Below are 25,189 nucleotides of genomic sequence, written 5' to 3'. Positions count from 1 at the left end.
GTCTCTATCAATGTTGACATGATGTTCTGCTGTTTTTTTTCCTCCTCCCATGATCCAACCAAATCAAACCACGTGCTTTTTGGGAAAATGACTGCAGAGCATTCACAGATTGAATGCCATGAGTTCAAACATAATGAAGTAAACACCTTGTAATTTGGTAATGTAGCCTACTTTATTTGGAGGAAGTTATCTCCCTCTGCAAATTAATACACAAAGTTCAGTGGAACTTTTTCAGAGACATAAAAATTCCCCAAGTTTCCGTAAACTCTAGATAACACAAATGATCTACTTGTTCTGAGAAGGAAATAATCCAGTAATCTATTGTTGTTTTACCTGCAGAGAGCTTCCTTCTTTTTTTTAGTACTGATGAACAGGAACAACCAGAGGGTAAAACTTTAGAACTTAACTTTATTGCGAGAAATAAAAAAAACTTTCCAAAACGTCTCAACTTTCAATTTCAAATTGTGTTGTTGTTGATTTTTGTCCAAAACATGTTCTCACTAAAATGCCAACATGATGTGAAGATATAATAGCAAATGTTTTTGTTTATTACCATGACTCTAATGAACATTTTTATCAAGCTGATGTTCTCTGCACTCCATGCTTAACAATCATCTCTGTGTGAGTTGCGCTAAAAGACCTTTAGTTTTAGAAGAGAATAACACAGAAGCTGTGGCTTAAATTGGCATCAATGTTGGTTATCATCTGAACTCAAGATCCCATGGCACGAAAATGTCACTTTATGAGTTTTAACATTAATATGCGTCCCCCCAGCCTGCCTATGGTCCGCCATGGCTAGAAATGGTGATATGTGTAAACCGAGCCCTGGGTATCCCGCTCTGCCTTTGACAAAATGAAAGCTCAGATGGGCCGATCTGAAATCTTGCCCCTTATGAGGTCATACGGGCAAGGTTCCCTCTCCTTTCTCTGCTTTGCCCGCCCAGAGAATTTGCCCCCCCCCCCCCCCCCCCCCCCCCCCCCCATGAGAGAGAGAGAGACATCATTGCTTTCAAATTAGCAAAGTGGCAGTTGGTCAAGGCCCCCCCCCCCCAGCCTCCACCTTGCCACCAGGACCTTTAATACCTGGAGCCTACAACTAGTATTGCCAAAAGCTTTCAACTTTCATGTTTTGAAAACAAAACATATGAACATAATATACTGAAGGTATTACATAAGCACATTTTTGCAGCATGGTGGCCCAATGGTTAGCCCTGTGGCCTCACAAGAAGGTTCTAGATTTGAATCTGGGTCTTTCTGTGTGGATGTGGGTGTTCTCCCATGTTTGTGTGGGTATCTCTGGTTTCCCCCACCATCAAAAACATGTAGACTGGGTTCTCCAGTCAATCAAGGCACTGGCTCAGATCGGGGGTTCCCCGGGCTTCCCACTGCTCCCATGAGGGGTGGGTTGAATGAGAAAATGAAATTTGCTACATGTACTGTATGTGTATGTGACAGTAAAGTACCTTTATCTAATTACTGTCACAGAGTTAAGCAGCTGACATTACACAACCTTCAGCCCAGATATATTAGTCACAGCTCATATTATGTAAACACACTGTGAAAAAATGAAAAATGAAACGATTAGGCAACTATTTATTGTATGAACTTTACTTGTGGCAATTATTCATCAAATTGACTTTGATTTAAAACAACAAAATCGTCAAGAAGTCACATCTGAGAAAGACTTACACAAGAAAGTCAACAACCTTCGCTGAAGAATCTAAAGTGCAAACGATGAATTGAATCAATAACACAAAAAGGGACAGAAATAAGGAAAGCTATGAGGCTAAAATAAAAAGCCTGATCTATATCCTAAAACATAAGTTCAAGGAACTTGCAATGCAAGCAATGTGCTTGCTACACAAGAGGTAGCTTTAAACATCTGATTAAACAAATGTGCTCATAATTACTTCACACAACAAAAAACCGACAAGTCTTTAACAAAGGTTATCTGTTAGATCACAAAAACAATGTTTAACCAATAACATGCCTGCTTTTATTGGAACATCTTACAATAAAAACAGTATATAACAACAGAACAAGAGTTTAGAATAAGTTAAGACATAAGAGGCACTTGACAGCCACTGTTACAAGGTTTATATCTCCTATTTCACAACAGCCTCTTCATGTCACACACATAAAAGACAACACATAATTAAATTAGAACAGAATTAAATAACAAGTAAGGGAAGTAGCAAAACAGAAAAGCCTTTATTTTTCCATGATGAACAATGTCTGACTATTTCAAATGTAAACTTAGCTGTGACTCACTCCTGCCAGGTCCTACTAAAAGCCACATGCAATGCTATGGAAGCAAAATTCAAATCAGGTGAGACTATAAAAAAACTAGTTTCAGTCCAGACAGCCGATGCAAATAACCCTGATGCCTTTCAATTTAATTTCCCCTTCATGACATGAAGTGAACAACTGTACATGTCAGAGATCTTCTATTTCACATCTTAGACTCTGCAGATGTCACACAGTCAGAGTTCAAATCGGAGAAACTTACAAGACTTTGGGTGGACGTCTGCTTTCTTCCACAACATAAAAAACCTCGCTTCTGCAGATCCAGTGAGTCCATCTGCAGCTGGAAGAGTTGCTAGTTTGAATCCTTCAACTAATTGGACATATCTTGAGAAAAAGGAGCTGAGAAAAGCGGGGCAGTGTTTTCATCTTTGTCGGTGTCTACCAATACTAGACAGTCGGTACCAATATCAGCTGGAGGGACAATTTAAACAAAAGAAAGTAATAATTAGTCAACTGAGAGAAAGGAAATGTGTGTTTTCTTAAACAAACTCAAAATTGATTCTGACTTACTTTGTGTTTTTGACACCTTGTGACACCCTGTGGTGAATATCTTATGACTCCAACACCCAGGATCATCAGGAAGACAACGCAGACAACCACGACTGGGATCATAATGTTCTGACGCGACAAATCACCTGACCAAAACAAAATGTAAAAAAAACAACAATGATGAGAGCTAACACACTACATGAATGTGATTCAGTGTCAGTGTTTGAAACAAGCCAAAGCACCGACACTGAAGTAATAATCCTTCTCCTATTGGTCCTGTTGATTCGGTGACGCCAGTAGTCAACGTTGGTAAAAGCAAGAGCAGTTTAACATCACAACAAAGTGATTGTTGTTTATCGAGTAGTTCTTGAGTATTTCTACGCTTTTATAGTGAAACATGGGCAGTGGGGCGGTAAAAGCAGGAATGGCGGAGTCTGCTACTGACAATAAATGCTTGTGAAACTGGAATAAAGAAACTTAAAACCTAATATTTGTACTAATAACATTGCTATTTTAAGACTTTTTCTCACCTTTACCATTTGCCTCTTTCCTTGGATGAGAGGTTTGGTGACTTCTGGGTTGCAGAGGCGTCTCGGTTGTAGGAGATTTTTGTTCTGGAAAAAAACAAAATTACAAAGAGTGCAATGACTTACAATAATATTTAAAGGAGACAACAGCCTTTTGCTACAGGGCACCAGGAACAAAGGTTGTTGACAACAAGATACTCAAGGCACTGATCTTGTATGTATTGTATTTTAGCACTGTATAGACAAGACAAAATGTTGATATGATCAAATTCAAGTCAACATTAGTATTGCAGCTTTAATCTGCATCACAAACTTTTAAAAGACTAACTCACCAACGACAAGCTGAACAACTGACCACTGTGTTTGGCCGTGTAACTTTGGGATGAAACATCTGAATCTCCCTCTGTCTGCAAGCGTCACGTTCATGATCTTCAGCGATATGTTGCCGTGTCTCAGGCCTTCTGTGAACAGTTCCGTCCGACCCACGTACGACGAGATCTTCATGTCCGGGACCTCGCGAGTGTCCCGGTAGAGATGCACATATTCGACCCGGCTCAGGCGGTCTCTGGGGTCCGGCTGACGGTCGGGCCTCGACCACTCCACCGTCATTCCTGCCACGGTTTCCGGAGGCTCCACGTGACAAGGCAGAATGACGTCATCACCCGGAGCAGCCACAATTGGCTGAACTGGACCAACCACGTGGGAGTCACCTGGGCAATGAAGGATCAATTTAAAATCTGCTGAAGCCATTGAAGTCTGGGATCTGTTTCGCTGTATGCTGATGATGTAAACATATCCATTATTGTTTCACATGAGTGTGAAAACATTCCTACATTCATACCCAGTTTCCTGAACCAATAACTTAAGCTTACATTTGCACATTTGTTTCATGTTAGCATACTGATTAACTTCCCATTTATTATTACAATTAATCGGGGATTAGTTTGGTTTTCAAAATGTTAAAATCCCAGTTAGTTAGTTTCCAAGCAAGGGGTCGTCTTCAAATGCCTTGTTTGGTCCAACAATGGTCAAAACCCAAACATTTTGAGTTTACTATGATATAAAACAGATAAGAGCTGAAAAATCTAAGTTTGTTCTTGATAAATGACTCACAAGATCAATCAATTATCAAAACAATCGTAGCTATATTTTTAGCTGTAAACCATTTTTCATTGGGATGTCAAAAATTGATGATTTGACTGGGCTGGAGCTCTCTTGACCTTGTCTCTCTTGGTTTTGCTGTAATAATAGTTTTAGACAACTGGGGACTCATTTTGATACTCTGAGCTCCTCTATCTTTCCATCTTTTCATTTATGTGCATCCATGTCCCAGAAATGCTTGTTACTAACCTAGCTCTGGGGAGTCATTCCCCGGAGTCCTTATGTTCTTTTCCCCCAGAATGTTCCCTTGGATCAGAGAGGCTCCAAAATCAGGGTAGCAGCTGTCGCCTTGGTCCCGCTCCATGTTCTGTTATGCCATGTTCTACTGCTACACTGCAGTGCCCTGCTACGTCCTGCTGTGCCTTGTAATGCCCACAGCGTCCTGCTAAGCCATGAACTACTACAAAGAACTGCTACAGACTACTAATTTTTTCTATTTTTGTTATTTCTACTCTTCATTCCAACCCCAACCGGCCCGTCAGACACCGCCTACTAAGAGCCTGGGTCTGACCGAGGTTTCTGCCTAAAAGGAAGTTTTTCCTCGCCATTGTCGCACTGTTGCTTGCTCTGGAGGAAGCTACTAGAACTGTTGGGTCCTTGTAAATTCTGGAGTGTGGTCTATCTGTCTTGAGATAACTCTTGTTATGAATTGATACTATAAATAAAATTGAATTGAATTGAAAAATTAAACTATTAGTAATACAATTATCTTAACAGTATTGTCCCCTCCCACTCAAACCATGACATTAAAACTATGTTAAAACACGTGCGCAACACAGAACATAGCAACCGGGTTTCAACCAGACCAAGGGTGTAAACCACAGCAACCCCTGATGACACAGCAATGGGGTCTGAGATCATCCAGAGTCAGACATCACAGGCTTAAACAAGTTATAAATAGACTGCTGATAATGTTAATGTTAATGTATTGCCTAAAAAGGTCAAGTCAAGCTGACAAGAAGGCGAACAGAAGTTGTGACTTCTCTGTCAAAACCCACATAGCAGGCCTACTCTGTTACTTGACATATAAAAAATAAACATTTTAAACATGTAAAAGGCAGATTATGGCAGAGAATGCAACAGGTGTACCTGATAAAGTGATTTAATGATGATAAGCCATTGTGTATCACAGTAGTTTGGCCCCTTTAATATTATCACTCCAAACGATTAGAAGACAAATGAGTAGTTCTATGTAAAAAAATTCAAAAATTGAATTATCATCTCAGCAAATCCAATTTAAGCAGCAGTTATCAAATAGTGTAGAGAAACACACATCCCAGAATAAGAGAACAGGAGACAAATTGTTACATCTTTCCTTGTTTACCTGTTAAAAATAATCTATCTTTAAAGATGAACATAGGCCTATTATTAGTTTGTAGTCGTTGCTGTGGTAACAACATATTGTGTGAGCTTACCTTCAACAGCTGCGAAGCCGACAATCAGCAGTATGACGACCAGAGTGGAGTGGAGGATTACAGGAGAGAGAGAAACGCTGCAACTCAGCTTCTCTACCTCCATTTGAAGACGTTACGTTACTACAGACGGACAGGAAGCTGAGATGTGAGGCTGCTCTCACGCACCGGCAGTGAGACACACACACCCGTCTGGTTTCACACGCTCATAAGTCACGCCCCGTTTATTTTTATATTTTTTATAGACTATAGGTCCTAGCAATGGTTTAACATGTGGGATTTAGTTTTTGAGGGAAACCACCAGCCAGGTTTCCGATCACAAGATGTTATTAGGTTTTGAGGTCATCATCATGACTCATTGATTATGACAACATTACTAAAAATAACAATTTAGAATAACTTTAAATTAAAGATTGAGGAAACCTAGAAATCTAGGCTTTTTTCGAAACATAGTTTGAATTAGTCTACATGAATTTGTGGCTAATAGAAACTTCGAAGTTTTCTATACTTCGGTAGGTAATTAAGCAAAGCACAAAACGTCGTGTAAAAATATGTATCAAACTGTTGAACACAAATGATACCATATGTGACCAACCGTTTTAAAATTAGTGCTAAACTGACTCTAGCAAGACAATGTGATATTATCTTCTTTTAAATGACATTTAGGGAGCTCGTTAGAGTTCTACTATATCATAGACAGTTAAAGAAATGGACTAACAGATCCCGTTGTTCCGGACGGAGACCGGTGAAGTCTATTAGGAGCTCTTTCCCGGTGATGGCTAGGCGTTACTGCGCAGCCTCCAACTGAGCTTGACAACGTAGATGTGACGTGAGCAACGTGTCTGAAAGTTGTAAGTCTTCTGGTAGATGTGCAAGAGAAATCTCAACCATTCCCAACCAGCAGAGACGGAGAGGTAGGTGTTTGATAGGAGATAACACACAGCTGATGGCTACCTTGGTGGTCTACATCCGTGATGTTCCACTTCCTGGACTTCTCCAGTGCTGCAGGAAATTCCGCCAGATGCACGTTTTTGCATTAAAGTAAACCCTGAAACAACCATCAACCATGCAAGTATGTCATCTAAAATAAATCTGATTATTAGTATTTGAGAAAGGTTTGTCAATTTGCATGTTTTTTAAAATGCAAAATATACACTTCCCTTTAATACACATCGCAGCTAATATACCAGGTACATATCAGCACACATCATTATAATATGTAAAAGTTTATTTAACATCCATTAATTCTGCTTTCATTTAGTTTTCAGTAATTTCACAATAACATTTGTGTTAATTTTTTTGGGTGAAACCAACCGGGGTCACAATAAAATAATTTATAAACACCGTCATTCAAATTCGAACACTTTTTAATATTTTATATTTAAACATTGGTCTCAGTAAAACCGACTTTCAAAATGACATCTGGGGTGTGCATGTTTATACTCCAGTCGGTAGGAGGATTAAACTAAATGTCTTAACTGGCAAACGACCAAATCAATGCTTTATCTGAAAAAGATCTAAAAATCTCCCTGAGTGCCCGTGACTCCTGTTCTTTGAGTTAAGATTAATCTAGAAAGGAAATAACCTTAAATGCACAAGCTGTTCTCTCATGGTATGTTGTTACTGTCCTGGCAACAACATAAGGAAATACTGTTTCACCATTCTTTAAAAAACACTTCCTGATCAGCTGGTTGTTTGGACTTTTTTTTTAGAAACGTATCTTGCTTGTTCCACCAACTCTAGTTTCTTCACACAGGCTAGCAGCACATGTAGTGTCTGAATTCTCACATGTTTTAGTTTTTTTTATTAACAAAGAACAGTTACATAGCCAGTATGTATAATTCAAAGGTCAAAACCAGAGATGTTTATACACAGAAAAATATGTATATAAATCAAAATAAATAAAAAGTTAAAGAAAAGTGTGGTGCAAATAAAGTCAAATGTATCACCGGTACATGGAAAATGTATCAAACACAATTCCAGTCTTAATTGCCTTCATGCTCTTAATGCCTCTTATAGTGTTGCTGTATTGGTGCATTTCTTGAAAGAATTCAAATTCATAGCATGGTTTGGAGTCTGCCCATTTCTTCTTGTGAATGTGGAACTTTTCCAATAATAGGATTAATTGAATAAAATAAACAACATCTTTAGCCTTCTTACTGCCTTCAAAGCCAATCAGAACATATTTATCTAACTTATTTGTATTTCAATGTTTATACATAATCCTAATATGTCTATATTCTGCTGTCTTGATATTTAACTGTATCTTATTTTCATTTAATTGTATTTGGGTTCTCCAGCCAGGTCTGGGAACACCTCGGGATCCCCCAGTCAGAGCTGGTTGATGTGGCTCAGGAAAGGGAAGTTTGGGGTCCACTTCTGGATGCTGTTACCCCCCCCCCGTGACCCGACACAGGATAAGCGGATGAATATAGATGGATGGATTTGTGTGTAATGTTTATCTTGTTACTCGGGTCTCAATTGTAAATGAGATCTTGATCTCAATCAGATTTCCTGATTAAATAGTAAAAATTAAAGTATATGTAAAACCAGTGATGAACCTCTAAGCGCCATAATACACAGTGTCCCGTTAACTTTGAGATGAGGCCTGCAAGTATAAAACATCCCCATAGCCCGGTACAGACAGAGGTCATAGGTCATAATTGCTACTTGAACAAACAACCTCTGGGAGTCTCAAAGTAATGCATGGGTATATGTGACGTATGTGTGTAACTGCATGTTAAAACTGTCAAGAGAAGAAGAATTTTGCTGATCTTATGCAGCTTTACTTCTATATGGACTATAAAAGGTTCAATGAAGATGAATGTTATGGGAAACCTGAGTTATGTCTTTGTGGCTCAGATCCATTTGGGCGATCCAGTGGAGCTGGTTTTCAATCTGGTGCACCTTAACACTGGTCCTGTAATAAATCCACTGGCTTTAAATATTGTTTGTATGGACTTTAATTTTGAACAAATCAAGTTTATTTGCATAGCGCTTTTTCAACACACATGTGATTTAAAAGTGATTTACATAAGGCAAAGAAATTGATTAGAAAATTAAAAAAAACATTGAAGAGGAAGATAAATTCATTCATTTTATAATTTTAACATTAACATTTTTCACTGAACGTTAGTTACCATCATTGCTTGATTAGGATATAATGTCAAATTTGATAATACTTCAGCGTAAAACACCTGCTGTTAGTTATTCTGGTATTGGTATAACACGTGGTAGTAGGCAAGGACATTCTGGTAATAGTGAGAAAAATACATTTGTTTAATAGAAGGACAGAGGATGGAGGAATTGGAAAAAGGAACAGGAGGGTCAAACATCGTTGGAGGTCTTGAGGTTTGAGAAGGAGCTAAATGGGAAGGTGGAGTATGAGCGGAGATGATGTGATGAACGATTGAAGTTGGAGGACTAGTGGAGTTTGACTGAGGAACATAAATGGTTGGATGAGAAGAATTGAGGCTTTCAAAGGCAGCTGTGCTAGTTTGATAATTAGAAGTAAGTTTCCTCAGTCTCTTCCCAATTCCCACTTTCATCAGTGTCAGGTTCCCAATCCCCAATTTCATCAGCGTAAAGTTCCCAATCCCAAATTTCATCAGTGTCAGGTTCCCTATCCCCACTTTCATCAGTGTCAGGTTCCCTATCCCCACTTTCATCAGTGTCAGGTTCCCTATCCCCACTTCACCAGTGTCAGGTTCCCAATCAGTTCCTGCTAAACCAGTTCCTGCTGAACCAGCTAATGCAGCTAAAAGAGTTCCTGCAGCTGAACCAGTTCCTCCAGCTATACCAGTTCCTGCAGCTAAACCAGTTCCTCCAGCTATACCAGTTCCTCCAGCTATACCAGTTCCTGCAGCTGAACCAGTTCCTGCAGCTGAACCAGTTCCTCCAGCTATACCAGTTCCTCCAGCTATACCAGTTCCTGTAGCTGAACCAGTTCCTCCAGCTATACCAGTTCCTCCAGCTATACCAGTTCCTCCAGCTATACCAGTTCCTCCAGCTATACCAGTTCCTGCAGCTGAACCAGTTCCTCCAGCTATACCAGTTTCTCCAGCTATACCAGTTCCTCCAACTATACCAGTTCCTGCAGCTGAACCAGTTCCTCCAGCTATACCAGTTCCTCCAGCTATACCAGTTCCTGCAGCTGAACCAGTTCCTCCAGCTGAACCAGTTCCTCCAGCTATACCAGTTCCTGCAGCTGAACCAGTTCCTGCAGCTGAACCAGTTCCTTCAGCTATACCAGTTCCCCCAGCTATACCAGTTCCTGCAGCTGAACCAGTTCCTGCAGCTGAACCAGTTCCTCCAGCTATACCAGTTCCTGCAGCTGAACCAGTTCCTGCAGCTATACCAGTTCCTGCAGCTGAACCAGTCCCTGCAGCTATACCAGTTCCTGCAGCTGAACCAGTTCCTGCAGTGTAAGTTAATAAAACAACACCAGGAACTGCAGCTGAACCAACTACTCCTACAACAATATCTACACCAGGTAAAGATGGAACTGAATTTCCTCTTACTGGCCTCCCATTATTTCCTTCCTGCTTACTTTCCTTTTTGTTTTCATCCTTATCTTTCTTCTTTGTAGTTGTGGTGGTGGTTGTGGTGGAAGTAGTTTTTGTTGGGGCGGATGTGGTAGACATAGGGGCAGATGTGGTGGACAGAGGGGCAGATGTGGTGGACAGAGGGGCAGATGTGGTGGACAGAGGGGCAGATGTGGTGGACATAGGGGCAGATGAGGTGGACAGAGGGGCAGATGTGGTGGACAGAGGGGCAGATGAGGTGGACAGAGGGTCAGATGTGGTGGACATAGGGGCAGATTAGGTGGACAGAGGGTCAGATGTGGTGGACAGAGGGGCAGATGTGGTGGACAGAGGGGCAGATGTGGAAGACAGAGGGGCAGATGTGGTGGACAGAGGGGCAGATGTGGTGGACAGAGGGGCAGATGAGGTGGAAATAGGGACAGATGTGGTGGACAGAGGGGCAGATGAGGTGGAAATAGGGACAGAAGTTGAACTTGGAGAGGTAGTGGTGGTTGGAATGGGTTTTGGGCATGCAAGTTTACACTCTTTTTTTTCAAGTTTTGGATATAAGGGAGTGACAGTTGTCTGGAGAGGACATTTTATTCCAGGAAACCCTTGTATTCCCAGCTCATCCTGGAGCTCTGCCAAGGTCTTAGTCTGCAGATATTCATCTGTAGTATTAGGGCTGTTTTCACCCCAGTGTGCACTTGCTAACCAACCCTTCTCCTTCTCACTGTAGCAGCAGAATGCTGACCAGAGCCTGGAAGGAATATTAACCCTGTTGTTAATGTTGTTAAGGCCGGGCTGTGCTCCAGTTACCAAAAAGGCTTCTTTAAGACCAGTGCTGTTGACACAGTATTTATCCAGAACACATTTGACACATTTCTCCATTCGGCTCCAGCTTCCCTGATTGAATGTGCCTACTTGTGGAACGATGTTGGTAAGGGCAAAAGTAGATTCCTTATCTTTTTCAGTCAATCCATAAGAACTTGGAAACAGATGCCCTTTGTCGAACCCTTGTTTGTTGTAATCATCATACAGAGCCTGGTTTTCGAAGGCCGCCAGCCACATGTTTTTGAGATCAGTAATGTCCTCAAGCTGTAACCAAAGGAAGGATAAGTTACTGACACGAGCATTGTCGATTAAATGTACAATAACCAATTGCTTACACAAAGTTTATAATTTAAAACTGACTCAGCAATCTTATGCAGTGTGAAAAATCCCCCAATAAAGACTTAAACAGGAAGAAAGAGGAAGAAACCTCAGGAAGAGACTGAGAAGGTTTATAGTGGGCGCTGTGGGCAGTGGGGGGGGGGGGGGGGGGGGGGGGGGGGGGGGGGGGGGGGGGGGGGGGGGGGGGGGGGGGGGGGGGGGGGGGGGGGAAGAATATCAATACAGCAATGTGTTGTTCTTCGTGCAAGACGATAAACTGCTCCACTATGCTCCCAGCGTTGGTACTTCACGGCTCCACGAGGCGGCGCTCAACACACAAAGGAGGGAAACTTGAGAGGGAGGAAGAGGAAGAGGTTTTCGAGAGGACAGCAGTTGGAGGAAAACAACAGATGCCACGTTTAAATCCAAAGTTTGCACCAGTGGCTCTATAGTTCTGTAATTTTAAAAATAATGGTGAAAATAATTTGGACAATAGGTAGGAATGTTTTTGTATACAACAGGTATGACTGAATGCTAGATTGTGTGTTGAAGATGCCTTTTGCAGGTATGTACACTCCCTATGAACTTTGTCATTCAGCAAAACAAGTCTTTAGAAAAGGTAAATGTGAATGGGGGACAAATTGTCTGCAGAAACTGGTTTTGTAAGACTGTAAGGCACTTGTAACAACACTGGTTAGAGTACAGCTTTGGCACAGCTTAGAGGTTTAGCAACTGGAGTATTTCGCTTGGTGTGTGTAAAAGGTAATACATTTATGTTACAAAATTTATGTTTTTTGTTTCAGGTTGTATCTTGCAGCCACAATGGAAGACAGCCAAGGGGAAACTAATGTACAGACGTCTGTTCCCAATGGCCAAAAGGGGAGGTTACACCGTCAAAGAAGTGAAGACAGCTAACAATTTGTAAGTTTAAATATGTTTTTTTATTACAAACAAAAAATAAAAATGTGCATGGTATAGGCACTAAAAATAACTTTTTACGCACTACAAACAACAAAACCAAAAGTGCAAGGGTATAGGTGCTAAAAATGACTTTTCACACACAACACGTTATGTCTTAGACCTGATGCGACTGGTGTTTGAGGAGATCATCCATGACCCCCTTCCTTATCTGGTAACAGTCTGGCAGATTCCTGTGCTCAGCTCGAGAGGCACACATCCCGACATACTGCCCTGAAGCATCCAGAAATTCCCTCCGTATACGCAGCATGACGCAAGAGGGGATCACGACACGGACACTTCTACCAAGAAAAACCCAGCACCAGCTCACCAAGTCCTATAAGCCATGTGTCTGCAAAGAGAACAGGGTGTAGTAGACAATCACATTCTTTATCTTTTAGATTTCAGAGTAATGATGATTGTTTTGAAACTAAATAAAGTTTTTAATTTTGTTGTGTTGATAATTCTGTGTTTTTGTAATAATGCTGAACCAATAATCAATGGGTATTGTTATAGAACTGCTAACAATGGTATCAACCTTTCCATCCCTCTGATTCTCAACTGGCCATGGTCAAATCTGTAAATAGTCATTGCATTTGGCAAAGAATATTTATTGAGGCACACCGGATGAAGGCCAGGATGGTGAGTCATACAGGTTATCTCCTCAGGAACCTGGGTCATTCTTTTCATGACCTGTGAAAACAAACAATGAGCTTATTTTTATTTCATAATGTTGAATGAGCAGAAAGCAGAAAGTAGCTTGAGTTAATGTATCTAGTTTTAGTTACCTGAGGTATTTATTGGCAACAAGTATTTTCTCTCTCCTGGGGCATTTGTGCACAGTTTCCACAAGAACGCCTGCCAAGGTAAGATGGATGCACCGTAGTTGTAATTTTACATATTACATCTTAAGAAGGTAATAATCTCAAAGTCAGATGATCTAATCAGCAGGATAGTAGTTCCAAGATAACATTTGACCTACTGACACAGACGAGAGTAGTAATGATGCTTTAGACGTAGCATGCAAACTGAACAGAAATAGTAGTCTCCTGTCCAGCTAAATGGACGTCCTGTTGTAAGATAACATATTACTACTACGTGTTAAATAATGTACGTAACTCATAATCACAATCAAAGAGACTAGTTGTGAGCAGCTCTATGAACTGGCCACTAACTTTTCAGCCAACTGGACATCTTGAATGAAACTGCGAGGGTACAAGTTGTAAAATATTTGTCCGTGTGCAAATTAACTTATGCTGCTTACAATACTAAAAACAAGGCTAATACAAAGTTATTCTTAGGCTACAACACTGAAGTGTGAGTATTACACTATTATAACAAAGGACGGCTAATGTTGGGCTATGTGTTGAAAATGCTAAATGACCAAACTTACCAGTCTGAAGGAGTCCAGTCTCCGGGCAGGTTGCTCCTCTACATCAGATCCTTCCTCTGATTCAGGCTCAAACAGATTCCGTTCAACGGCTAAAGTCTCCATCTTCTTCTTCTGTTGCTCTGTCAGCCGCAGCAAAGCTCGTTGCACACCAACCAATCAGCGCGGAGCTTATCAAATTTTCATGAGCAGACCATGTAAGGCAGAACACCTCTCGTTTCAAGCCAGGTCAATTTAGCAGGGTAGTATGAGGGCCAAAAGAACAGCAAAAGCGACATTTTCAGCCCAACAAATGTTACATACCCTATCATTAGACCTTAAGGAACAGCGTGATATACTCTATACAACCATTCTATCACCCCTTTAATTCAGAGTGAAACACTTTGGTGGTGCAGATTTGTGCCTTTATCTGAAAGTTTGGATTTGCAGTTAATAAAGAGAGAAACCCTGTCTTTAACTGTTTTTAACAGGCATTTTGTTGATATCGACAGGTGTTGTTTATGAGAATTTCTACCGATGCATTGATTTTCACAGAATTGCTGTTTATTTACATTGCGAGCCATGTATTGTTTAGTACCATAAGGTGGGCTGTGATTCCCACCCCTAGTGTGCATCATTATAGATGTCTTCAATTGAAATGTGTTGCTAGGAAACAGCCTGGCCCCTTGTTAACTTTCTGTAATTTTTCAACATACATTGCAGGAGAAAAGTAACTCGGGGCAATTTAAAATGTTTATGTTCACAACTGTTTTTTGCAGCTCAATTGCAGTAGCATACCAGTTAGTTCAACTATAGGTGACTATTTAGCTAAATGCAGTTCTCAGGCTGTTTCTTTGGATGTAGAATTGAGTATGTAGTTAGCCAAAAATACAATATGTTGAACAATAATGTAGTCAAAAATGAAAAAGCACACCTGTAGTTCTATTCTCCAAATGTCTCTGGGTCTCTTGCCCTCTGACCCGGTGTACTTGTAGGCAGAAAACACGGGAATCCTGTTCGTGGTGTCGTAGAGCGTCACAAAACATCTTTTGGCTTCAAAGGTCTGGCAAATGGGTTTGTATCGGTTCTGGTCCAAGATGTTCCCTCCCTCCAAGATTCCCGGGACATTTGGTGGAGTTTCGTCGAGGAGAAACCCTTCACAGTCCGACATCGACCTGACCACTTCAGTTACCGTGGGAACGGTGGTTAGGAGGAGGAGGAGGAGGAGGCTGCACATCTTCAGCGATGTCATCGTCAACACTGTGTCAAGCCAAAAAGAGTTTGGGTCTTGTTATTTATGTGTGTCTTCAATATGAAAAGTTAATATAAAAACCAATTAAAATAAACAATGAAAATGAGGCAACATTACCATTTATTTCATTTATTATTTTCATTTTGTAAAGTTTTACAGTAATAAGTTGTGAGTTGTATGGATATTATAGTAACAGATTACTTTGAATGTGTCCACATAAATGCACTTTGCATTGCATTTAAATAGGACTTTTGGAAAATCTATCTATATATATGAAAATTTAATCTGTGGATAAATTTCAGAACATGCTTATTAATATACACTTTAGATACAATAAACAGTTGTTGTAAACTGCATTTTATTTGTTTAAAGAGCCTTAAATCAGCAGAAGGAGATTGTTATAAGTCCAAAAACATTAACATGACAGCTGTGCTGTTTTGTATTTTCAGCAAAGTAGTATTCACTCAAATTACAGATATGAAGAAGAACAAAATGAAGCATAATAGGGTGAAAAAAAGTCTAAAATAAGTCTTACTGTCCCTCTGGTTTCTCTATTATCAGCCAAACGGGTGTCTCTAGGTCTTTCTCAAATGTCAACTGAGCTGAAGTTAATAGGAAGTCTGATTTTTATATTCTGCTGAGCATCAAAGGAGGCGTACTCTTACGATCAGTGATATGTTTACTCCCATTCAACCGTGTTTTAACCCTTGTGTTGTCTTCCTGAAAATCAACACTTTTGTTGAAGCTTTTTATCAACGTTTTTAACTTTTTCTTACGTTTTTGTCCGATTTACCTTTGACACTTTTTTTTCAATGTTTGTTACTTTTTTGACATTTTCAACACTACATAACACTAACTTTAGTTTACAGTTCATTTTGGAATTCATGGTGACCTAATGTTTGAGTTGGAAAAGCAGAAATTAGGAATTATTTAGACTAAAATGTTAAGGAGTGTACAGTAAGGAAAATACTGTAAGTATTTGAACACACTGCTATTTTGTAAGTTCTCCCACTTAGAAATCATGGAGGGTCTGAAATTGTCCTCGTAGGTGAATGTCCACTGGGAGACATAATCTAAAATAAAAATCCAGAAATTACAATGTATGATTTTTTAACTATTTATTTGTATGATAAAGCTGCAAATAAGTATTTGAACACCTGTCTATCAACTACAATTCTGACCCTCAAAGACCTGTTAGTCTGCCTTCAAAATGTCACCCCCCCACTCCATTTATTATCTTAAATTAGATAAGCACCTGTTTGAGGACTTTAGCTGCATAAAGACACCTGTCCACCCCATACAATCAGTAAGAATCCAACTACTAACATGGCCAAGACCAAAGAGCTGTCCAAAGACACTAGAGACTAAATTGTCCACCTCCACAAGGCTGGACAGGGCTACGGGGACATGTCCAAGCAGCTTGGTGATCAAGGTCCACTGTTGGAGCAATCATTAGAAAATGGAAGAAGCTAAACATGACTGTCAATCTCCCTCGGACTGGGGCTCCATGCAAGATCTCACCTCGTGGGTTCTCAATGATCCCAACTACAGGAGAGAAATAAGCCCAGAACTACACGGTAGAAGCTGGTCCAGGACTTGAAAAGAGCTGGGACCACCGTTTCCACGGTTACTGTTGGTAATACACCAAGACGTCATGGTTTGAAATCATGCATGGCCCGGAAGGTTCCCCTGCTTAAACCAGCACATGTCAAGGCCCGTCTTAAGTTTGCCAATGACCATTTGGATGATCCAGAGGAGTCATGGGAGAACGTTGTGTGGTCAGATGAGACCAAATAGAACTTTCTGGTCATAATTCCACTAACCGTGTTTGGAGGAAGAAGAATGATGAGGACCATCCCAAGAACACCATCACTACTGTGAAGCATGGGGGTGGTTGCATCATGCTTTGGGGGTGTTTTTCTGCACATGGGACAGGGCGACTGCACTGTATTAAGGAGAGGATGACTGGCGCCATGTATTGCAAGATTTTGGGGAACAACCTCCTTCCCTCACAGCATTGAAGATGGGTCAAGGCTGGGTCTTCCAACATGACAAATACCCGAAGCACACAGCCAGGAGAACCAAGGAGGGGCTCTGGAAGAAGCAGATCAAGGTTCTGGTGTGGCCTAGCCGGTCTCCAGACCTAAACCCAATAGGGAATCTTTGGAGGGAGCTCAAACTCCAGCCCGGAAACCTGACTGGTCTAGAGAAGATCTGAGTGGAGGAGTGGGCCAAAATCCCTTCTGCGGTGTGTCAAACCTGGTGAAAAACTACTGGAAACGTTTGACCTCTGGATCCGCGAACAAAGACTACTGTACCAAATATTAACATTGATTTTCTCAGGTGTTCAAATACTTATTTACAGCTGTATCATAGAAATAACTAGTTAAAAAAATCATACATTTTGATTTCTGGATTTGTTTTTTTAGATTATGTCTCTCACAGTGGACATGCACCTACGATGACAATTTCAGACCCCTCCTTGATTTCTAAGTGGGAGAACTTGCAAAATAGCAGGGTGTTCAAATACTTTCAACTTTTACTCAATACTATTTCAAAAACACTTTAATATGTTTTTCAAATGCTATAACATTGAATAAGACGTCCCAACATAAATGAAAGTAGAGATGTGTACTTGCCAAAGAGCGTTGTGTGTAATCAATCATGTTATTTTGGGGAATTAAAAAGAACATTGACATAGGAAAACGGGTCAATTTGACCCAAGGACAACATGACGGTTAGCCACTGAGCTTCATATTCACACATTAATTGTGACTGCAGCCTTTAGATAGAAAACTAAAATACACATATTATCAATAAACAATAAAATGACAGAACACCACGATGAAAACAAGTAAGATAAGGGATAATTGCACGAGAAGCAGCCAAGGAAGTGCTGGAAATAAAATAAAAATAAAAATTATAATTAGCTTTAATGGTGAGTTTTAAAGAAATATAGTTAGAGAATATGGAAAAAGTAGAAGGATCTACTGTTGGAGAAAGTTGGAAAGTTTTGTTTCAGCTCATTGTGGCTTAATTAAGGAAACTCTACGATGAAGTGTTTTTGTTTTTGCATGTTTCAGAGCATCTATTCTACGCACAGAATGTTTTTATGACTCCATCGTGATCAATAATAGGTTCATTTGGTTCTGTTAAAACTTCAATCTTATTTTTGTGGCTTAGGCCATTTTTTCTATCTGTAATAACGTCCTGACCAAGTTGCTGCTGAGAACTGGAGGCAACAACAAGTTTAAAGTCTCTTACAAAAACTGGAACCAGCTTTTAAAAAAAAGCTGATATCCCTTAAACTGTTCTCGTTTTCTTCCGTCAGTGCTAAAAACATCTCTCTCATGACTTCCTGAAAGGCATCTTTCTTAGAAATTCTTCTTCCTCTTTTATGAAGTGACCAGTTTTAAGGTCACCTCACAAACGAGATTCAATGAAACAAATCCCCCCCCCCCCGAAATCTTTGGTTCACAGGATGTGTTGTATTTTTAAAATATGCAGAAAGAGCATTTCCTGACAGTTTGAGTTACAAAGGCTCATAGGTACAGAGCATTTAAAAAAAATCCCTAATGCCCCCTTTTTTATGAAAACATGCACAACACAGGTCATGTTAATGTGCTTCACACGTCCCTTTATTTTTAAGACCCCCCCCCCATTCACATAACGTGTCATACTGAAATTTGTGAAATCCATGAAATAATAAACTTTTTTCTTTACAAACATTAACAGAAGATGGAAATTATTTCAAAAACCTTTTAGCTATCTATGATTGTTTGATTGCTAACGTTAGCTCAAAACACCATTCAACTGACAGCATGGTTGTGTTGGATGCTAACTTGTAGCCAGCGGTGAACCAACTTCGTTATGTAGGTCCATATTTTACTGCCTTGACATCCCAGAAGTCTCTCGTTAGCATTGTGTGCTACTTGTCCCAAAGTCACATCTTCACTCGACTTACATCCACATCATTACTACTCTACATCCACTACGTCCCTACTCTGTTAAGCGGCTTTGAGCTCGGGAAAAGCGCTATACAAATTCAATTTATTATTATATTATTATTATTACTATTGGTTCCCACTTTATTTCTCCTGTCTGGATTATTGTTGTTGACAGTAGAGGGGTCAGCTGCTCTAAATTGTTCCCAGTTGATTCAGATGCAGCTGCCAGGCCGTTAACCCTTGTGTTGTCTTCCCGTCAACCATGAAAAAGAAAAAAGAAAACACTATAGTCGCTTTTTTTGACAATTTCTGTCACTTTTTCAATGCTGTGGGTGTTTTTTTGAGTTTTTTTTTAAATGTATTTGATATTTCTAATGTTGACACTTCCAGCGCTTATTTCAAAGGCCCATTTTTTGTGATTGAAAAAACTGAAAATGGGTCAAATTTGACCAGAGGAAAACATGAGGGTGACTACATCTAGCCGTGGGTCCCACATCCGCCCAGGTATTGTATCCCTCCATTGGCTCTTTGTAGAATTCAGAATAAACTAAAATATCCTGTTGAGTGAACAGCAACATCTGAAGGGAATTAAATCTGGTGTAAGATGTAGAATACCTAGGCTATATGTGACAAAAGTATTGTCTCCTCTTGGCTTTAAGAGCTACATTACTTTAAAGTGATGTCTTTTTCTATTATTTCCCATTAACCACGTAGTCATTCTATCCATGTTATTGATCATCTAAAGTCTAATTTTGTAAAAGCAACAACAACAAAAAACACTGCAATATTTATATCAATGTATTTGGTCACATATGTTGTGATATTTGATTTTCTCCACGTCCCTCGGCTCTAGATGAGTGTCTCAATATTTTATGTCCCTCCCTTCAGACACGTGGATTTGGCAGCAGGACAGTAAGAGAACAACGTTCAGAGAGACGTTTGGGAAGACAACCAGACAAAATGACAAAAAGCATAATAGGGGCTCTTTAAGTAAAAGAATGAATGCAGAACTTTTACTAACAGAGTATTTTATCACTGAGTTCTTCTTTCAACACTAACCTCAGGTCTCAGACAACAATGACACATCATCAAGCTGAGTCACAAGATAACGAAATGAAGCCACCTGAGTTAACAGCGATAACAAAATTAAAACTGGCACTTCTTCATTCTGTTGATGTTATACAAAAGCTTTAAAAACATGCAAAAAATTGACAAAATATAGTTTCATTTAAAGACATTAATACGCAGGATAAAAATGAGCCTCTGTAAACGAGCCCATGCTTTAAAAAGTACTGTAACATGTGTGTAACATGTACACATTTTTGAAATAAAAGTTTTGTACGTAAAATCAATGATTAACATATATATTAAGGCAAATGCTTTTTTCTTAAATGAATCTACATAAAGAAACTGCAAGAACGCTGATGCTTTTTTCATTTCTTTCTACACACTTCTATACACTCACTTGGAAAATCTTTGGTTCACAGGATGTGTTGTATTTAAAAAAAAACATGCAGAAAGAGCGGCTTATAGGTACTGAGCATTTTGTAAAAATCCATAATGCCTCCTTATTTTATGAAAACATGTACATCACAAGCCATGTTAATGTGCTTCACACATCCCATTATTTATAAGACCCCCCCCCCCTGTGTTTAATGCTATGGCAGCTTGATCTCCCTTTGGTCTCGCGGCTGAAATCCCTGAGGCAAATGTAATGAGCTACAACCTATAATCTAAAATATTTATGTCTCACAGGGTCCGAGCTGGCGCCTGCGGGGTCAAACCCAGTGAGGTGAGGGTGCTAACTACATTCCCAAACTGCCCCCCCCCCCCCGCCACACACACACACCACGACCATCAACTGTTGCTGCCTGTTGCTGATTGGCTGGTTCAGTGGTAGCCTACTGGTATAGATTATTTTCAGCAAACACAGAAAACAGAGAGGTAGGTGACCGGGAGGAGATATCACTGAATTTGACAACAAGTGTATTGGATTAACACCACTTACTATACCTTTAAAAACAGGAGTAATTATCCAATGTGGTTTGTAAACAACATTCAAAGTTGGCCCTGTCACTCCCCGATGTGAGTCGAGTGCAGATTTAAACGGTTTACGACATAACGTGTCATACTGAAATTTGGGAAATCCATGAAATAATAAACGTTTTACAAACATTAACAGAAGATGGAATTCATTTCAAAAACCTTTTAGCTATCTATGATTGTCTGTTTGCTAACGTTAGCTCAAAACGCCATTCAAGTGACAGCCTTGGTTGTGTTTGATTGATAGCTTGTAGCTAAGCTAGCAGTCATTTCAAAAACGGCATTCAAGTGACAGCCTTGGTTGTGTTTGATTGATAGCTTGTAGCTAAGCTAGCAGTCATTTCAAAAATGCCATTCAAGTGACAGCTTATGTTGTGTTTGATTGCTAGCTTGTAGCCAGCGGTGAATGAACTTCATCAAGTAGCTCCATTTTTACTGCATTGACATCACAGAAGTCTCTCGTTAGCATTGTATGCTACTTGTCACAAAGTCACATCTTCACTTGACTTACATCGCGGAGACCAGAACCCATTTTTTTGGTTTTTCTGCACCGTCGGCCATTTTAATAGCTTGCTCTTGAAAGCGTGTGGTTACAATCTGGAACCTGGTCGCTAGGTTTTTAGAGGTTGTGTATCCCAGAAACATCCCAAAAACAGTAAAATGAGCACCACCACACACTTCAAGTGATGGATCGGGCCGATCAGTGACATCGTTTTCAGGCAGTTGACAAAAAGTGTCGTCTGTTTAAAAGTAAACTCCATGTGGAGTGAAATGTGTTTTTTTTTGGTACTTTACATACACAAAAAAAAAACTAAAGATGAGAAAAATTGCAAAAAAAGCATAATAGGGGCTATTTAAGTAAAAGAATGAATGCTGGACTTTTACTTGTAACGAAGTCTTTTATCACTGAGTTCTTCTTTCAGCTCTGACCTCAGGTCTCAGTTTGGGATTTTTCTAAAAGAGGAAAAAAATCAGATCTCAATCGGATTCGTTCTCATTTACAGCAACGGCTCCGCATCTTCTTCAGATAGATTTGCCAGAGGAGTGAAGCGGTTGGACAGGCCTGAGGTGGAGTATCTGCGTTGGACCTTGGAGCTGTTTGGACCGGGACGAGACTCTGACATGCTATTCGAACGGCCGACATGCGTTGCATCTGAAGGAGCTGAAGAAGCAGCAGCTCTATCTCTCGGAGGAGCGGGCCTGTTACTCTGGATGTCGGGGCCGGATGCTGGAATATGTATGGAGACGGCAGGTTTTGACTCTTTTTTGACAGGTTTTGGACGGTTGCCGTTGGTTGAGGTCGCTGCTTTTGGATGGTTCCTGTGGGGAGACGGGTCTGGGGTAGGGCTAGTGGGTTCGGAGACGTCTGTTGAATGGTTGGAGGGACTGTTGTTGACTGTAGGCTGGCCACGCTGGTACACAACACATTGTTTAGATCTGAGGTGGTTCACCTCTTCGGTCAGTCGGCGGATCTTTTCGCTGTCGGGAAGGTTCGACATCACATGCTCAGTGGAGACGTTTCCACTGTGGTCACCATGGTCACCCGGGTTGTGACCTTCTACATTGCTGTGTGTTGGGCTTTTTTGTATTTCACCTCCCCCCACTGTGTGGAAAACACAAAGAAACATGTATCACTTCATCACTGACATTTCCATTGTTACTACAGTTACTATAAATGATCAAACAAATAAAAAGAATATTTCCTGGTCTGCGGTTTTAAAAATACTGTTGCTGATGTTTGAATTAAACTGATTTCATCCTGTGCTTGGTGTATATCAAAAGCTCCACGTCTCCACTTGTATTTGCTGTAAAGGCTTTTATTGTCAATCACCCGTTGGTTAATCGCCAGAAGTTAAGCAAAACAGCTTTGGCGCCCCCAAGTGGTACATATGTACATACACAAGCAGCTATAATCATGTGTACTATACACATAGCTTTGTCTTAGAAGAACTTGGCTGAAGAAGCTGGCAGAAAATTGTAGGATTTAGCAGCTGCACACAAAACCACGTCTTATCTCCTCTCAACAAACAAAAAGTGTAACGACTTACCAGAGTGGCCACATTTCTTGCATAGGAGGGCAGTTAATGCACATGAGCTTGATCCACACACGAGTATGGTAACTACAACCGCGATGATGGTGTTTTGAGTGCAGGATCTGATGTATTCATCTGAAATTAAAATAAAGTGTTAAAGTTCCCCAAACAGAGTTCACCTGACCACACATGAGAAGTTGCAGTTTATATCATAGGCTGATTATCAGGTCTCTTATTTGATATCTCTTCGCTCTTTGCTCTGGTCCTCCTTCATTAAGGCCGCCCTTATCCTGCCTCTGGAGTGAGGATGGAGGAGGGATCTCTGAGGAGCTATGAGCAAGGATGGAGGAGGGATCTCTGAGGAGCTATTAGTGAGGATGGAGGAAGGATCTCTGAGGAGCTATGAGCGAGGATGGAGGAAAGATCTCTGAGGAGCTATGATCAAGGATGGAGGAGGTATCTATGAGGAGCTATTAGCGAGGATGGATGATGGATCTCTGAGGAGCTATGAGCGAGGATGGAGGAGGGATCTCTGAGGAGCTATGAACGAGGATGGATGATGGATCTCTGAGGAGCTATGATCGAAGATGGAGGAGGGATCTCTGAGGAGCTATGAACGAGGATGGATGATAGATCTCTGAGGAGCTATGATCGAAGATGGAGGAGGGATCTCTGAGGAGCTATGAGCGAGGGTGGAGTAGGGATCTCTGAGGAGCTATGAGCGAGGATATAGCCTTGGGGTGTTATTTTGTGTCTCTGGTGCTTCCACACACATACAAACTTGGCAAAAAAACAATCCATGCTTTTTTGAGTGAGATACTGTTTCTGAATGTCCTCTGTCTTCAGTCTCCGGGTGAGCTGTTCAAAATCTGCACGGCTTTCTACGTCATTAGCCGAGATAAGGTGACCGTAGCCTGCTAGCTCGTTCTCAATGGCAAAACACTGCTACAAGACCCACAAATTGACCATAATCTCCAAAAGAACTACTTCCTGTCCTTGCTCTGTAGATATTCAACAAGTGGCCCTCGTCTAGCAGAAGTCTCCCAGCTGTTCCTGCCTTGTACTGACCAAAGCTGGAGACTAGAAATCTAGTTATCTAGCTGATGGGATCTTACCGAGCTACTGAGCATGTGCAGCTCCCAATAAAGATAGTATAGAAGTGAGATGTGTCACTCTGTGGCTAAACCAAGACCTAAACACACAGGGTGAAAACAGGATGTGCAGCAATGTACAAAAATATGGTGTTTTTTGAAAATGAAACCATGGAAACCTATTCTGGTACAACCTCAAATTACAATTATGAACTTGACAATGAGCAGAATATGGCTGCTTGAAAGCTTCAGCTTACCTGGTATGTAAATATTTGCGTACTTCGTCTTGTTTATATCAGGCTGGTGAACTCTGCAAGTGACCCTGTAATGCAAAAACACAAAAAACAGGTTTAGATGTTTTTTGTTGATACATGTTGAGGTTTGTGCTAGGAAAATGTCAGCAGATGAAACTATCCGATCTGTGTGGAGTGATGAGCGGACTGTAACAATGCTCAAATTAAAATATATTTCAGTCTCATTGTGTCAGGTGAGGGAAGCAAAGTAAATGACAACCTAGAGTTAAAGCTGGAACCACATTTATGCATCTCTTAGGTCTGAGTATTAAAACGCTGTAGAACCTGTTGGCAGTCTGTAAAGTCGCTCTCCTTGTGGCGGTGTAACATCCCGTTCTGGGATCGAGAGGGGTCTTGGTTTCTTCGGCATCGAGGACGTTTCCCTGAACATCGAGAAGCGTTATCTCAGGAATCGGGAACCAGCAGTCGGCTTCACACTGCAGAGTCACTACACCACCCGCACCTGGAACTACGGCCAGTCTTGGCTCAGAGGTTGCCCCTACAACAAGGAGAATTATACAAGGTAAGACTATTAGGTGGTCACCCCTAACTTAACCACGGAGAGCTCTACTGTAAGACTATTCGGGGGTCACCCCTAACTTACCCACGGAGAGCTCTACTGTAAGACTATTC

General features: G+C 40.7%; 3 protein-coding genes across 3 annotated transcripts in view; all 3 read right to left on the bottom strand.

Moving 5' to 3' along the window:
* Positions 1 to 1,973: 1,973 nt before the first annotated feature.
* Positions 1,974 to 6,080, bottom strand: LOC117934974 (myelin-oligodendrocyte glycoprotein-like). The gene is made up of 5 exons (XM_034857001.1): positions 5,900 to 6,080; positions 3,656 to 4,033; positions 3,327 to 3,410; positions 2,818 to 2,942; positions 1,974 to 2,718 (listed from the first exon to the last, which is right to left on the bottom strand). Exons 1-5 carry the CDS (start codon positions 6,000 to 6,002, stop codon positions 2,695 to 2,697), a joined length of 714 nt encoding a protein of 237 aa, XP_034712892.1. The 5' UTR covers positions 6,003 to 6,080; the 3' UTR covers positions 1,974 to 2,694.
* Positions 6,081 to 10,695: 4,615 nt separating this feature from the next.
* LOC117934629 (endonuclease domain-containing 1 protein-like) lies at positions 10,696 to 15,747 on the bottom strand. Its single transcript, XM_034856454.1, has 3 exons — positions 15,685 to 15,747; positions 14,832 to 15,157; positions 10,696 to 11,517 (listed from the first exon to the last, which is right to left on the bottom strand). Coding segments are annotated over exons 1-3 (1,128 nt in total). The 5' UTR covers positions 15,686 to 15,747; the 3' UTR covers positions 10,696 to 10,716.
* A 6,106-nt stretch (positions 15,748 to 21,853) lies between these two features.
* The window catches only part of LOC117934954 (V-set domain containing T-cell activation inhibitor 1-like), a 7,030-nt gene continuing 3,694 nt past the window's right edge, over positions 21,854 to 25,189 (bottom strand). The window contains exons 3-6 of the mRNA XM_034856979.1: positions 24,842 to 25,055; positions 24,521 to 24,585; positions 23,188 to 23,307; positions 21,854 to 22,742 (exon numbers count right to left, since the gene is read on the bottom strand). Of these exons, the coding sequence (XP_034712870.1) occupies positions 22,138 to 22,742; positions 23,188 to 23,307; positions 24,521 to 24,585; positions 24,842 to 25,055 (1,004 nt within the window). The 3' untranslated portion in view covers positions 21,854 to 22,137. The remainder of the gene's footprint in view (positions 22,743 to 23,187; positions 23,308 to 24,520; positions 24,586 to 24,841; positions 25,056 to 25,189) is intronic.

This window comes from Etheostoma cragini, chromosome 19 (assembly GCF_013103735.1).
Source record: "Etheostoma cragini isolate CJK2018 chromosome 19, CSU_Ecrag_1.0, whole genome shotgun sequence".
Classification (NCBI taxonomy): domain Eukaryota; kingdom Metazoa; phylum Chordata; class Actinopteri; order Perciformes; family Percidae; genus Etheostoma; species Etheostoma cragini.
Note: the sequence above shows the minus strand (reverse complement) of the source record. Positions and strands in the feature narration are given on the sequence as shown.

Coding starts and splice junctions, on each gene's coding strand:
- LOC117934974 (XM_034857001.1), bottom strand. CDS start 6,002: ATGGAGGTAGAGAAGCTGAGTTGCAGCGTTTCTCTCTCTCCTGTAATC. Junction 4,034..5,899: donor CGGCTTCGCAGCTGTTGAAG/GTAAGCTCACAC, acceptor TTCATTGCCCAG/GTGACTCCCACGTGGTTGGT. Junction 2,943..3,326: donor GAAAGAGGCAAATGGTAAAG/GTGAGAAAAAGT, acceptor TGTTTTGGTCAG/GTGATTTGTCGCGTCAGAAC.
- LOC117934629 (XM_034856454.1), bottom strand. Junction 11,518..14,831: donor TTTGGAGAATAGAACTACAG/GTGTGCTTTTTC, acceptor CTTTGGTTACAG/CTTGAGGACATTACTGATCT.